Source organism: Podarcis gaigeae (genome assembly GCF_964106915.1).
Source record: "Podarcis gaigeae genome assembly, chromosome: 4".
Taxonomy (NCBI): Eukaryota; Metazoa; Chordata; class Lepidosauria; order Squamata; family Lacertidae; genus Podarcis; species Podarcis gaigeae.
In genome coordinates this window covers 48,763,643-48,779,534 of record NC_139677.1, presented here as the reverse complement: position 1 = coordinate 48,779,534, position 15,892 = coordinate 48,763,643, and the positions used below count along the sequence as shown (strand labels likewise).

General features: G+C 39.4%; 2 protein-coding genes across 3 annotated transcripts in view; both read left to right on the top strand.

The window, feature by feature from the left end:
• Positions 1–15,892, top strand: part of RPGR (retinitis pigmentosa GTPase regulator) — a 35,401-nt gene that overhangs the window by 2,292 nt on the left and 17,217 nt on the right. For both annotated transcript variants that reach the window (XM_083734246.1, XM_083734247.1), the window contains exons 3-13: positions 1,486–1,578; positions 2,393–2,455; positions 3,767–3,925; positions 5,082–5,231; positions 5,878–6,036; positions 7,452–7,607; positions 9,745–9,869; positions 10,643–10,828; positions 11,498–11,684; positions 12,558–12,664; positions 14,044–14,109. In XM_083734246.1, the coding sequence (XP_083590372.1) occupies positions 1,486–1,578; positions 2,393–2,455; positions 3,767–3,925; positions 5,082–5,231; positions 5,878–6,036; positions 7,452–7,607; positions 9,745–9,869; positions 10,643–10,828; positions 11,498–11,684; positions 12,558–12,664; positions 14,044–14,109 (1,451 nt within the window). The remainder of the gene's footprint in view (positions 1–1,485; positions 1,579–2,392; positions 2,456–3,766; positions 3,926–5,081; positions 5,232–5,877; positions 6,037–7,451; positions 7,608–9,744; positions 9,870–10,642; positions 10,829–11,497; positions 11,685–12,557; positions 12,665–14,043; positions 14,110–15,892) is intronic.
• On the top strand, positions 14,117–15,890 carry LOC310842768 (uncharacterized protein; the record flags this gene model as incomplete). The annotated part of the gene is made up of 1 exon (XM_083734906.1): positions 14,117–15,890. A coding segment is annotated over exon 1 (1,131 nt), but the record flags the coding sequence as incomplete, so codon positions are not given.

The following is a 15,892-nucleotide window of genomic DNA, read 5'->3' as shown; positions in this document are numbered from 1 at the left end:
AAAAGAACACACACACACACACACATATATATGTGCAAACAAAAAATAAAACTCAATATAAGATACTCCCATACATTCTTATTTAAATTTATATAGTGTTATTATCCTAATACTTATGTAAATGTGAAATGGAAATTTAGGTGTCTTTTCATGTTGAGATACGTGCCATGAGCTTTGTTTGCATCTTCCTGGTCTAAAAACTTTAAAATGTATCATAAAAAAGCTGTTTTTTGATTAATTCAAAATTCAGTCTCTCAGTGATTTACTTTATACATATTTATCCAATATTTTCTGTCATCAAGAGAAGGGAAGCTTCTGAGAGCAGCTTGCAATCTCAAAAAACAATAAGTGATAAAGCAATAATTGTTACTCCTAAAGTAAATTTCACAAGATCCTTGAAATTGTATACTTGGTGATAATACCAAAATTCAGCAGCAACTGAAGCCATGCAGTTTACAAGTCATCATTAATCCAGGACTAGAACTGGCTGAAATATGATGATCAAAGACTTAAAAACAAGTGTTGATGTTCAAACATCATCTGAACAATCTCTTTGGGAGACCAGTCCACTGGTATCAGTTTTGAAAAATACTTACAGTACAATCCTTATTCTGGATCCACTGGCTCTTAGAGTAAGGTTACCAGATTTTTTTCAATGAATCCAGGGACACTTTTCAGCTTCCCAGTAAAAAAATGGATTTTGTCAGAGGACTGTTTTGTAAATCCGGGGACTGTCCCTGGGAAATGGGGACGTCTGGTAACCTTTTTAGAGTGGGGTGACTTTATAATTATTGTCAGCCTGGATAGCTCAGTTAGAGCATGGTGCTGATAATACCAAGGTTGCAAGTTCGATCTCTGTATGGGACAGCTGCATATTCCTGCATTGCAGGGGGTTGGCCCAGATGATCTTGAGGGTCCCTTCCAACCATTGGAGCCAGCTCCATGGGGCCGTGGGTGCTTGGACACCCACAATAATATAATTGTGGGGGCTGGGCACCCAAAAAGTCAATGAGAAAAGCCAGGCGGAAGTGGCCCTGCCTCCAGGAGAAAAGCAGTTCAGTTCCACCCTCTGCAACCAGCAAGCGAGGCACCATTTCGGGGGGTGGGTGTCTCTGCCTCTGAGTCCTAGACCCATGGAAAAGAGTGCCTAACTGGCTGCAGAGAGGAGGAGCCACCGGCGCCCCCCACCGCAATGCAGACGTGCAACATCACACACACATGCCTACACATAGTGTGTGTGACTTTGCACGTCTGCTTTGCTCAACTGAGACCCACAATCCTGAGGGTGAGATGGCACCCCTGCTTCCAGCTCTACAATATGATTCTCTGTGTTTTTGTAATTTGCAGTATATGAAGCTTACATGATTATTATTTGAGCAGGGGAGGATCAATGGCAAAAGGCCAGCCAAAGTAATTTCGCATTTTTAGAGAACCTTAAAGCAAACTCATTGGTGATCACCTTTTTTTAAAAAATATATTCTGTAGAAAATGGTAAACTTTACATGTTTGGAAGCAACAACTGGGGACAACTAGGATTTGGAACAAGGAATACTGTCAACAAGCCAACTTGCGTGAAAGGTTAGTCTCACATATGTGGTTTTATAATAGATGCCATAATTGAAAATGAGTGGAAGAATGAACTCAGTCGCTAATACTTATGGTGATTCCTAACACCACTACTATAATCGCTCTCACTACATTTGGGACATAGGCACAACTTTCATATGAGAACTGTTGAACAGCTATTGCTCCACTTTATTTAAAAGAGAGAGAGAGAGAGAAAGGAACTTGACAAAATGGATAGTATTTTTATTTCTCCCATCATTTTAAGATTTAAGGTATTTGACTCCAACGTTTTCTCCTGAAGTATGGAAATAAATCTATTTGAAAATACGCCTTCTTTTATGTTCCAAGCCCATCCTAAATAACAGGACATGTGCTGTTTCCTGTGGTTTAAACTAAGAGGCTGAGGAGTGAAAAATCAATGTTTTGGTTCGTTTCTGGCCAGAAACGCTAAAGCAAAGAGTATCAGCCTTTATTTACTCCCAGGTTAAGTGTGTATAGGACTGCAGCCTTAATGATCCATTATTATTATAAAAATGTCATTGAATTAGAACAGGTTCTATGGGCAAATTTGCAAAATGGAAAAACCGCAGCCAATAATACATTGCAAACTATTGTGTTGGTTGCTCTAGAATGAGTTCAAACCTAATTTCAGTGGCTAATGCACACCTGTGGGTTCCATGCTGGTAACTTTTAGACTAGAGTATGGAAGGTCTAGCTTTTTGCCATTTTTCCACTTACCACTGATTGGAGGTATGTAAAGTTGGAGCTTAATACATTCAACAATTTTTTTAAAAAAAATGGTAACCACTGTCTATTTAATCCTCAGCTTTAAAACCAGAAAAAGTAAAACTAGCTGCTTGCGGGAGAAACCACACCTTGATTTATACAGGTACGTCATCTATATTTGCACATCAAATATCTTATGGCCGCTTTCTGTGCACATTCTAAGAAATAGTCAGAACCTTCAAAAAAACATAAAAACATTATGTGCACCTTTTATATTGAACAAGATACTTGGTCCATCTGCTGTAAAATGGCCAGATTAGACTGGCTGCACCTTTCCTGAGGCCCGAGACAGCCTTGTTATCTGAAATTCATTAACTAGAACATCCTGTGACTAAGTGTCATCTGTATGCATGCATAGTATGTGATCTACATCTAAGTTTTGACCCTCCCTAATCCTCACTGAATAATTTTCAACTATCCTTAATAGAGCTGATTTTTAAAAAACAATATCTTGGATAAGATTTTGCTTAGCAGTAGCTAACTTGTTCAGTGTGGTTAACCCAAATAAACCTCTGGCCACATAGATCTTTCTGTGGAGATGGTAATTGCAAGGAAGTCAGCTGTTTTCTTATTGTGAATTCAGGTAGTAAATCTGATGCTGCCATCCTACTGAGATGGAAATATTCAAGGTAGCTCCTGTCAATAAATTCCTGCAAGGCATTTATCATTTATAGGAAATTCTCCTTTCCTTATCACGGTAGAATTTAAAGTCTTCAGTCATATTGTGAAATGAATAATTTTGAAAATATTTAGATCCAATTGCCATTCTTATGTCTGTTTTCCCTTGTAAATTATGTACATTTTTCATTAAACATGAATTCATTTTAATCAGGACCAAAAGGTGTCAGGTTAAACATGAGAAAGGCACATGTTGTGGTTAATTAATTTAATGCCTGTCATTAACATTTGTAGTTTGTATGTTCAAGCAAGATTGCATTTAATTAACTTTGGCCTGAGTACACATACTAATTGATTCTCATTGCTAGCTGAGCCTTTACCTGTAGCGCAGGCGGGCTAACTTGTGAATCTTCTGGTGTTGCTGAGCTACAGCTTCCTCGGCCCCATTGCAAATTGTCTATCTCCGAGGTTCTTTTCCTTCTGTTTAGAAGGGAAGGAATAAAACTAGTCATTCCCAATTGTAAATATTGATTTCCGGCCATGAGCAGAAACTACTTTTACTATGTTATGCATATTCCAGTAGTATATTTTTGGAATGTAGAATCCTGCTGCAGAGCGATGATTCTTAAGAACTTAAATAGGAATTTCTACAGGCAGTCTTTGAGCATTTGAGGGCACCAGGGATCGACCTTTTGTACATGGGTGAAAATAAACTTGAGCTGGTCTGATTTTTTTAGGTTTTGCTGTTGCTTCAGATGAGAGTGTGCTTATTCTACATGTGCTTTTCTGTGTGCAGAACAAGGAAATGTTTATGCTGCTGGAGGTAACAGTGAAGGGCAGTTGGGATTAGGTGACACAGAGGAAAGAAGCACATTTCATCTAATTAGTTTTTTTAGCAACCAGCACAAGATCAAACAGCTGGCAGCTGGATCCTACACGTCAGCAGCACTAACTGGTGAGCCCAACAGCTAACACAAATATTGTGTGTGTGTGTGTGTGTGTGTGTGTGTGTGTGTTATTTGAGGCCTTTTATATTTTCCAGTTGACTTTTGTGGAAGCCTGATAAAAAAATCACTTTGTATATATCCAAGGACAAATGTATTGTTGCAAATACTGGGTGAAAATGTTGATGATTTTGACAACTTGATACAAGTTTCCAGAAACATCCTTACTTGGTTCCTAGTTCTTGACTGAGGTACATCACTGAACAGCAAATGTTTTGCATTGCTTAACTCTTAGGAAAGTATCCTGCCCTACAATTATTTATTGGGTTTTCCTATAATTTTAGGGGGAAATTTTGTGAGTATCCGAATATTATGAACCTATTTAGGTGTATAATAGCATATATTTATATTCAAGTGTGTCTTTGTAGGCCCTTTGTAGCTTGACAGTTTGACTGCTGCAGTCTCCTAGCTTTCAGATTGAACTGCTCTTAAATGTAGCCATTTTCTGTGTAATTTAATTTCATTGCTGTCTTGATTTAAGAGAGAAATAAGCTTAGATAGGAGGGCATAGCATTTAGCAATCTGTTTCTAGATACAACATGCAGTTTCTCATGCATGGGGTGGGGGTGGGGGTCATGGATCCAGTGAAGTTTTTACTGTGATTTTTGAAATTCAGCTCTCTATCATTTCATATACTATATTACAATATGCTTTTAAATTTCCGCTCCACCAAACTCCTCGGGATAAAAACACCCTATGTTGTATTGCAAGGACTGCATTTCAGGAATCACAATATTGAGGTGTTGCTGTAAATTGGAAATACCATGTGTGGAGTGTGCTAGCTCCACAACCTCATTCAAGTCGCCCTGCACAATTTCAGTGGTGAGTGTCTCATGGAGACTTCTGCATGATGTAGAATGCTGGAAATCAGGATTCTAAACTGAATGGGGAGCCCACATGGGTAGAAGTAGGCTCTGTGCTCCATACAGTTGCCCTCAAACATGTGGAGGGAAAGGGGTTTTGCAAAGCACAGCAGCCATGATACAGTGGCCACGTAAGCCCTGAATAGGACTTACATGGCCACTAGATCATGGATCCTGGGTTTTGTAAAGCCACCTTATTTAAATAAGTAAATAATACACTTACAAAACTCTCTTTTCTTTTAAGAGGATGGACAGCTTTTTATGTGGGGGGACAATTCCGAAGGACAAATTGGTTTGGCTGATGAAGCTAATGCATATGTTCCTCATCAAGTGGATGTTGGTAAACCCATTTCCTGGATCTCTTGTGGATACTACCACTCCGCTTTAATAACACGTAAGTGTGGAAATCTGGAGAGATGCAGAGGTGTGGTGTACTTTCAATCATTAAATCCAATTATGCCCCTTATAGTAGTTTGGGATTAGATTACCTGTCATTACTTGGTTAAGAGTTTGGATTCTGTTTTTGCTTGGATATATGCTACTAGTTTGGTGGTGGTCAAACTCTTATAAAGTATTGATCATGAACCTATCAATCTCTGCAAAAATTGTTTGGTCTTATTATTTGGGGAAAACATAATCCTTAACATACAGATAGCTGAGATAAATAAACTGACAGATTCTGTACATAGAAGCTATGAATTTTGAGCATTAACTATTGTAGTGGGAAAATGGTAATGGAATTTATTGACTGTTGAAATAAGATCAGTAGTCATATAAAGCTGGTAATGAATTTATTTCTGTAATCTGATCTTTTTGCAATTTGTGCAGAGTTGTTGCAATATAGTTTGATGCTGATTAGCTTATTATTATTATTATTAATCTAGTGATGGACCTGTAATCTAAAAATAAAGTGGTGGTGTATTTAAGTTTAAATACAGCCCTGTCTTATAAGATACATTTGTCATAAAGGAGACATGCAAAAAATGCTTCTTTTGTCCTAGCTTTAGTCTCAGTCTTGCTGCTTTGTTGTTTTCTTACAGGAGATGGAGAACTTTATACTTTTGGGGAGCCTGAGAATGGAAAACTAGGTCTTTCAAAAGAGCAACTGAAAAACTACAAGGTCCCACAACTTGTTTCTGGAATTTCTGGTAGGGCCAGTAAGGTTGCCTGTGGAGGAGGACACACAGTAGCGCTTGCAGGTATACTAGCTTCTTACTCCTCAAATTGTGGGCTCATGTTTTAATCCCCACAATCCTAAACTGCTGAATCCACACATTTAAATGGGTCCACCTACATACGACTCAGCATATTGGATGCCGTATGTCAAAGATGGTGGAGACGATTATAAAATAGCTGCTTAGTTTCTGTTGAAATAATTTAGCAAAATTAATTCGCAAGGTGTCAGCGGCAAATGGATGTAGTGATGGAAATTGTAGAGCAAAACTAAGTAAAGAAAAGCTATTTAAAAGTGATGGAAGAAGGGGCAGAATTGGCTAAGAAAAGGGACAGTGTGAAGCATCTATCTAGAGGCAGGTCCACACCATACATTTAATGCACTTTCAACACATATTTAAAGCACATGAGTTCTTGGGAACTGTGGTTTTCCCCACACAGAAGGTCCCAGCATCCTTAACAAAGTATGGTTCCCAGGAATCCTTGGGGGAAGTCATGGGCATTAAATGTACATATTATGTGATTTAAATGTATGGTGTGGATCTGCGTATGATCAGTGGTCCTCTTATATGATGTAGAGTTTTAGTGCTGGGTTTACACCATTTGCACATATGCACAGTACTAGAACTAGTAGCTAAATTAGCTGTCAGTCTGGTGGTGATTTTACATAACCAAAGCAGAGACAGTGAAAAGCCAGCAACACTCAGGTCTTTGGCATGCTACCACTCAGGCTGAATCCTATGTGTTCTGGTTGATTCCTCTTACTGACAACTAGGCTGAGATGTTAGTGAGACTAGACCCTGCATAAGGGAATGGGGTAAAGGTGTTTACTATTCTAAATAACATCTAACCCTCTACTGAGGCTTTTAAAGAGGTGTGGTTTTGTTTTGTTTCCTTGTTTTTTTGCTTCTGTATCTTCCAGCAGAGGGAGCTTTAATATTTTATTTAGTATAATATTTTGGGTTATGTAATATGATATTCTTAGAATGATATTATGGGTTTAAATATATTGGTTATTCTCATTTTTTAAAATCTCTCTCTCTCATTACGTTTATTTTAAAGTACAAGGCCTGGTGTACGCATCATATTGAACCATAGGCTAAAACAAAATGTGGTTTAGTGTGAACACATTGCATGTTGGTTCATGCTGCTCAGTTCCAGTGGTGCTCCTCCTTCACTCCTGCTAATGTGTAGTAGACATATGAAATGTTGTTTCCTCCAAACCACAAGCAGAAAATCAAGAGCAATTCTTGGTTACTACTCAACTACGCATTGATGGTTGGAAGAGACATAACTGTATTCAGATGACATGACAAGTCACATTCTGCGGCATGCCAGGAATTGGGGAGGAACAGCATGGGAACTTTTGAGCAGTGTGCGCTAAGAAACTTGGAGGATGGCAAACTATGGATAGAATATTAATCTCATGTATGTTTTTCAGAGGGGAAGGTCTACACATTTGGCCTTGGCCAATATGGGCAGCTTGGACATGGTACATTTATTTTTGAAATTTCTGAACCAAAGATAGTGGATTGTTTGAGAAAGCATAAAATCTGTAACATTGCCAGTGGGGAAAATCATACAGCTTTAATAACAGGTATGTATGCGGTTATCTGTGAAACGTATTTGCAATGCTATTGGTGTATTTTTGTGCATAATACAAAATTTCCCTGTTTTTAAATCTGCCAGGTCACAGAGAGATACGTAAAACTTTTCCTATGAAACATTTTAAATAAAATTTTCTCAAATTAAGACTCAGAACAGCTGAAAGGGACCCTCTGGGGCTCAGGGCAAGTTATATAAACAGAAACTCCAGGGAGTGTCATTGAAGAAAGCAATGCTTCTATTGTTTGAATCAGTTGTTCCTGCTGAAGGGGCATTTCTAAGTTTGACAGAGCCTTAAGCAACAGGGTGGGACGTGGGTGGCGCTGTGGGTAAAACCTCAGCGCCTAGGACTTGCCGGTCGCATGGTCGGCGGTTCGAATCCCCGTGGCGGGGTGAGCTCCCGTCGTTCGGTCCCAGCGCCTGCCAACCTAGCAGTTCGAAAGCACCTCCGGGTGCAAGTAGATAAATAGGGACCGCTTTATAGTGGGAAGGTAAACGGCGCTTCCGTGTGCTGCTCTGGTGCCGGTTCGCCGGAGCAGCTTCGTCACGCTGGCCACGTGACCCGGAAGTGTCTGTGGACAGCGCTGGCTCCCGGCCTCTAGAGTGAGATGAGCGCACAACCCTAGAGTCTGTCAAGACTGGCCCGCACGGGCAGGGGTACCTTTACCTTTACCTTTACCTTAAGCAACAGGGGGACTTGGAAGAATATGTGTTTGTATTTGTTTGCAGTTCAGGAAAGCGGGGTAAGAGTGTCCTTTTGGTGGAATGGGGGAAGGAGATGACTCTCTGAGATTTTATAAGTTACCAAATATTTAATATGTATAAATGGAGGTGACAAGACCCTGGTGGTCTTAAACATATTTCATAGTAATTCTTATCTATATGTGGTTTAATAAACAAAACAAAAAACCATGCAACATGTAGAGCACAGTCCTATATTTGCCTCCTCAAAATGGATCTCAGTAAATTCAATGGGGTATACTCTCTGGTGTGAGTATTGCAGTGACATTTGCTTAGTTCATATTCAGTGGCCAAACCATGGGCTGAGCATTGGGTCATGCTTGAGGCTTGTGTGCTCTTTCCTCCACAATGTCTCCTTCACATTTTCTGACATACTCCCTGGTGCAGGCAAGGCATAACTGGTAATTAAGTCTGAACTGGACAAACTGGTATGCCTACAAATTAGAATGGGAATCTATGGGTTCATGATGCATATGTGTGATTTAACCCATTCTTATGATTTTAATGGAAATTGCGAACCAGACAAGAATATCAGTGGCAGCTGCTGAAGTGCTTAAGACAGGCTTAATGGGAAGCACTCTTTTCAGAAGAGTGCAAAACCTGGCTTGTAGTACTCAGTTACCAATCGTGATTATACATCTTAATTTAATGAAGTCATCAAGATCACTGAAAAAATCTCCACACTGTGCGATAAATATATTCACTAGATGTGTTTTCCTGTTCGTATGCTAATTTTATTTTAGCATAATTAATGTAATTCAGAAGATACATGACCCTCCTGCTAATGATGCTAGCGGTTTTTCTGCTGCAAATCTATTTTCTGATCAGCTTGCCTTCTCTAGTTTAATCAGCTTTTATGTACTTCCTATAGATTTGGCTTAGTAGCTGTCCATTTTTCATGGCCTTAATGGTCCTAGTGGTTGATGAAGATTTAGTATTGAAGAATTAATACCTGCGTTGTAAATAGATGTTCAGGTTTTTCAGGTAAACTTGAGGAAGCGGGGTAATCCTGAAGGCTAGAATGCAATATCTACTCTTGATACTTGGAGCACTAACTCCTTATTTTTACTGGTTCAATGGTTCCATTAGGAAGCAATTGACATGGAAAACTTGAGAATGTCAACATTCCAAAACATTCAAATGTAATAATATTATGAACATCATTTTCATAGCTATATATTTTACATTAGCCAGATTAACTTTTCTTTTTTTGTTTTCCTTCCTCTAGTGGAAAGACCTATGTTACAGGTTAAAATACTTATTTCAGAATTTTTGCTCTTGGAAAGAAAGTGATTCTCCTTTCTAATTAGATATTGTGGCTTTACCCACTGCTTTTTACACACTGCTGCATTACATGTTAGTTAACATGCTTCTTTCTCCACACTTAGAGAACGGCCTTATGTACACCTTTGGAGATGGACGGCATGGCAAATTAGGGCTTGGGGAAGAAAATTACACAAATCAGTTTTTTCCTACGCTATGTTCCAATTTTTTGGGGTTTGCTATACAGTCGGTAAGGCCTCATTTTTTCTTCATGCTCTGAAATACTAATTCAGTATATCTCATGTTGTACTTAAAGGTACCATATTTAGAGGTCATCCATATGTTTATACCGTGCTATATTTTTAAATTGTAGATGAGCACTGGAGACATTTGTATTTCTTGGTATTTTTTAAAAAATAATTGGTTTACTTTTTCTCTTTAGATAGAAAAATAGATTTGTATGAGATGTTTCTTCATGATCAAGGCCAGTGCTGTGCTATATGCACTGTAAACTGTTTGAAGGAATGAACATCTTTAAGCAAATTTCTTAGATTCTACAGAAGATTCTTAGATTTCCGTATAGCAGTTGGGATATAAATCTCTGCTACTTAATGGATTTTTTGACATCAAGGCTATGCCCAGCCTGTCACTATTTTGCCAAAATAATCAAATTAGGTTGAGGTATCAAAACAAGTTTGCCAAAAAGGCACACTGTTTCTAGCCCTTCCGCAATTTCTTCACGGACAGAGTGAGGGTGAGTGACTTAAGTCTCCCTGAGACAATCACTTAGAAAAAGAGCACCACCAAATGGTAATCTCACACCAATATCTCATTTCTTTCCATTTAGAGTCTCATATTTGTCACGATGACCTTGCTCAAAATACTATGATTTGGAAATGATGCATAATGTGTTGAAGATTGTACCAAATCATTAGGAGTGTGCTTTCTGCTTAGGTTTCCCCTTCCTATGTACCTGCAAAGTTTACAGCCTCCATTAATCCCTGCATTGACTTTGTACTGTAGGTTTCCTGTGGTGGTTGTCACATGCTAGTTTTTGCCACACCGAGGCCTAAAGAGCTGGGTGAAACTCATGTGTCAGACCAAAAGGAACACCACTTGTCTGCTGTGGTCTCTGAAGTGGGTGGAGATGCATTAGTAATAGATACCTTCCATCGGACGTTATCAGCACGCTTGCGGCGGAGAGCGAAGGTATATTTTAAACTGTTTCTACTGAGCTTCAAAAAATGTCAAAAGACAACATGATCACACCTAGTTGCTATGCAACAAATCACCATCGGGGGCAGTCAAGGCTGTATATGCCAAAGGCGAAGAGATTTGCTAGGAAACACTTGGAGAACTGCTTGACTTTCAATCTTAAAATCTCCAGGCAGCTGTACAAAAAAGTCCTGAGATCCAAGATGGTAAACCCTCCCTAAGTTTTTTTTTAATTGAAGAGTGCTATGAAAATATCTGCATTCTAAGAAAATAAATAGCACATCAAACTTCCATGCTATAGTTGACTGGTAATTTATTGTGGTAATAATTCCTTTATTATGTCTTTCTTTAACTGAACAGTAGGTGCAGCCTCTAACTTGCATGACTGTAGTTTTACTCATACATGCAGTTTGAACTTACTATAGCCTTGGTATTTTCATCTCTCCTGAATCTGGCCAGGGAAGACCCAGCACACATTGTAGATGATTTCCTGACTTCAAGCATTACTGCACTGTGGGCAGATTTACAGCGCTCATTCTAGGAAAATGAAAAGCAAACACTGCCCTCAATCCCTCAATCTACCCCTCATTGTATCACTGTCCTTTATTGGTTACCTTGAAGTGACTCAAAAGCTGCTATGCTTTCTTTTCACCCTTTCACAAGGACAAATCACCGGAACAGGTTAACCGGCTGGTACGAACACTTCCTCCACTAGGAGAAGGTCCTTCAAAGCTTGCATCCTGTGCCATCAGCAACACTATTCCCCTTGGTGTACTCAGATCAAACCACCTTGACTCAGAGGCAGCTAATGGAAGTCAAGGCACCCAATCTGCTTTGGATGGTGAAACAGGTAAACTAATCACCAGTTTCTGTTATGCTCCCATCAATCATTTGTGGGGGTTTTTGAGCATCAGAGGTCCTTAAGACTGCAATGCAATTATCACTTAGAGTCTCACTTGCTGATTAAATAATCAGTTGTGATACTGAGCAACATAAAGACAGGAAAAGTGCAGTACATCTACATAACCTGGGCAGGGTTATGTGATTGATTTTTTTTCCTTTGCACCATGGCCTCATTTGCCTGCCACTGAAAACTTAGCTTATAGTTTACTGTGAGCATGCCAATCTGAGTGTTCAGAAGAAACTACAATCCCAGGCTTAGCATTATGTCTGGACCAGAGACTGTAGTTTGCTTTGCTCCATACAAACCAAGATCTGTACTTAAGTTTTGCTTTTGACTTACGGATTGTGGTTTGTTTGAGCAAAACAATCTGCTATATCTGGTTCAGACATAACATAAAGTCATGGTCTGTGGTTTTTTCCTCCCATGTGCTGGTAGGAAGGAGAAAATTGGCCCAGACTGCATGTTCATGGTAAACCATTAACTATTGTTTAACTAGACACGTGAACTGGGCCATGAGAGATCTGGTAATGGGGTCTCTGTGCTTTCTTGCTTGCTTTTCTCAAATAAGCCTCCCCACCTCCATATTTGCTGCCATTTGACCCATAGGGCAAGCAAAATATGCAGGCATCATTATGGACAGAAAACACATTCTTCCTTTTATTGTATTTACTGAAACAAGATTACTCCTCCTGCCAGTTGGGACTGCCAGGAATCCTTCTGTTTCAGTTCTTTCTCGGTAATTAGAGGAGCATCCAGACTTCCTTTTCCGCAAATAAGTGCATACATGAATAACTGTATATCCTGTATTTTGTTTTAAAGGAGATAAGAAAGAGGAGAAAAATGATGCAGAAGAGAGCTCAACAGAAGATGATTCAGATGAAAATGAGGGTAGAACCCTTGGGAGCACCACAGATGTCTTGAATATGGTAATATTTATTTATTTATTTTGTCTCCACAGATCTCAGGGGGCTCACAACATAAAAATACAATATAAAAGCACAAAGGACATGATAAAAACACGAACAAAAGATCCTACAAACCAACAGCCCCCTCCCACAAGCACATCTACTACTAGTGATTGTATTTATACTTTGGTTTGTGGCTGAGGTATAACCGTTTTCCTGTGGAGTGTCCGGTGGCAGTAGCGACAGCAGGAAGAGCACAGGAATCTTTCCTAGGCCACTTCCACACTCCACTGTTACAACATAGAGAGAAAATGGTTTAATATGGACATAATGCTCAACTATGGTTTAGTTTTTCAGGAATGGGCCATGGGCTTGTGCAACACATTTCTCCTCTCCTTCAGTATGACCACGAGGAGATCAAAAACGTTCACGTCTGTTTTCAGTTAATCACAGTTTAACACTATGATCAGCCTATATATAAACTGATTAATTTTCACTATGGTTTATTGAAACGACTCAACTTAATGAAAACTGTTACAAAGTAGACCTGTTTTAGTAAACAAAGTTAAGTCTAGCCACAGTTTAGCTTGGCAACTTAATACTAAACTTCCAGTCTCCTTGCAGCTGCTGGAGAAGGAGGTTGTGGTGCACAAGCCCAAGTCCACTTTGATTTTACTGGGGACCTCTGTAGTGTAGTATTTAGGTAGCAATAAAATTTGCATAGTTCTGGGTATATGTTTTGCATTAATGTTAGTTAAAAGGATCAGGTAGGAGGGGATAGGAAAGACCTCTGCCTGAGATCTTGGAGAGCTGCTACCCCTCACAGTAGACAGTAATGTGCTAGATAAAGGTAAAGGTAAAGGTACCCCTGCCCGTACGGGCCAGTCTTGACAGACTCTGGGGTTGTGCGCCCATCTCACTTAAGAGGCCAAGGGCCAGCGCTGTCCGGGTCACGTGGCCAGCGTGACATCGCTGCTCTGGCGAGCCAGAGCCGCACACGGAAACGCCGTTTACCTTCCCGCCAGTAAGCGGTCCCTATTTATCTACTTGCACCCGGGGTGCTTTCGAACTGCTAGGTTGGCAGGCGCTGGGACCGAGCAGCGGGAGCGCACCCCGCCGCAGGGATTCGAACCGCCGACCTTTCGATCGGCAAGTCCTAGGCGCTGAGGCTTTAACCCACAGCGCCACCTGTGTCCAATGTGCTAGATAGGCAACATGTTTTACCAGGCAGAAGACAGATTCTTACATTGCTATAATTCTGGTACTTTGGGCATCAGGCAATTAGTCTGGAAGGTATGTTGAGATCTTCCAGTTAAAAAGCAGAGTTCATGAATGTGTATCTAATGTTATTTTGTTAGCTAGTTACTGTTATTTACTACTCATCTTAAAATACTTTCCAGACCCATGTGATGAGAGTGAATCCTGAGGACCATTCCTTAGAGTTAGCACCAGTACAGAAACAGAAGGTACTGGCAATTTATATATGTATTTTATCTTTTTATTTATTTGTTTATTTTTTTAAAAAAATATTTTATCTAAAATGTGCTTATCTTTCCTGTTGCTATAAAACTACAGTAACTCTACTGATTCTAGTTTTAAAAACCCCCAAAACAGGTAAATTTTAAATATGCCTTAAATAAGAGTTGAAACAATTAAAACAATTTAATGCAGCTTTTGTTTCCGGGAACATATTTAGGATAAGGGCAAATCTTTCCCCACACCAGGTTGCCTTTCTGCTTATTACTAGCAAAAGGTTTATATACATTGTAGTTATTTTCAAAATACAACCTATTTTGACCAGTATACTTTTTCATCAGAGGGCTGCATTGGGAAAGCAGGCAGGAGAATCCTGCTGTGCAAGTGGAATTGTGCTTATGCTTCTCTGAATCTTGCCCATTTTCTTCTTCATCTTTTATATTACCTTCATTTATGATCCTCTTCCATCCTGTCAAGCTGCTTATATTCCTTTTTCATGTTCTGATTTATTTGCCTTTTGTCTTCCTCTCATTTTATTTGTAACACTCTCCTTTCTTTTGTCCCCCTTTTCTTTCTTGCTTCCCATGCGGAGTAGAAGAAAAATAAACATGGGAAACTGGATATTCATGGTAAGGGTGGGATGAAAGAGTCTGTTCCTCCCCAAGCTCAGAAGGGTTTGGAATTGGGTGGTGCATCTTCTCAGGTGGAACCTACACATTCGGAGTGTCTAGGAAAGGATCCCAATTTAGAAAAAAGTTTTTACGATGCTTTTGTGAGGAAAATTAAGGCTGGTAAAAAGTACTCGAAAAGTAAGTCTGCACAGGCCATTACTGATAGGGCACTGAAGCCTGACACTGACCAGACTATTAAAAAAGAATTTAAAGTAGCAAAAAAGGGAAAATTGGACCAAGTAAATTCTAGTTCAACCCCTCAGGAGCTGCCATTCAGCCATGCTAGTGATGGTATGATAGAAAAACACTATGTGGATTGCCAGGAAAAGAAAGCAGAAGCTAAAGTAGTGAAATCTGATAAATATAGCAAAATATATGTGGAAGGTAAAGAAAACAATGAAAAACAGAGAGAGTTTAAACACAAGGAGATATTTATGAAGCAAACAGCAGTAACTGTGTCATCATCTTCAAGTGAGGAAACTAGTAACGAGTCAGCAAAATATGTTCTTCAGATAAACCAGTATAATTATGGCAAAATAACAAAGAGAGAAATGGATGTAGAAAACAGAAATATAAACTGGGAGAAGGAGCAAAATAAAGAAAAGGAGTGTTTTGAAGATACCAGTATGCAAGCTCAGAGTGAAGAGAATGAAAATATAGAAAGTTCAGATAAGGCTGCCAAGTTAGAAGAGAATCTTGAAAGTGTGCAAGACAATGAAGAATGTGGAGTTGTTGCAGAAGAAGCTGAAAATGAAGAAGAGAAGCAAGATGGAAAAAATGACAGTGAAGTAGAAACTGAAGGAGAAGAAGGTGAAAATGAATCAAATAAAGAAGATGACCCTGTAGCCATCAATAGAGATGAAGAAGTTAAAATGCAGTCTAAAGCAGAAAATGTGGATAGGCTGGAGAATGAGGCGGAAGAAGGGCAAGTTGACACTGATTTTGAACTGCAAGAGGAAGAAGCAGAGGAAGATATAGATGAGGCTGTAAAGGAAGAAAAATATGAAAACATAGAGGAGGGTGAATTTGTAAAGGAGATTGAGGTGGTAGAGGAGGAGCAAGAGAAGAATGAGTGGGTGGAAGAGGAGAAAGAAAAAGAGAG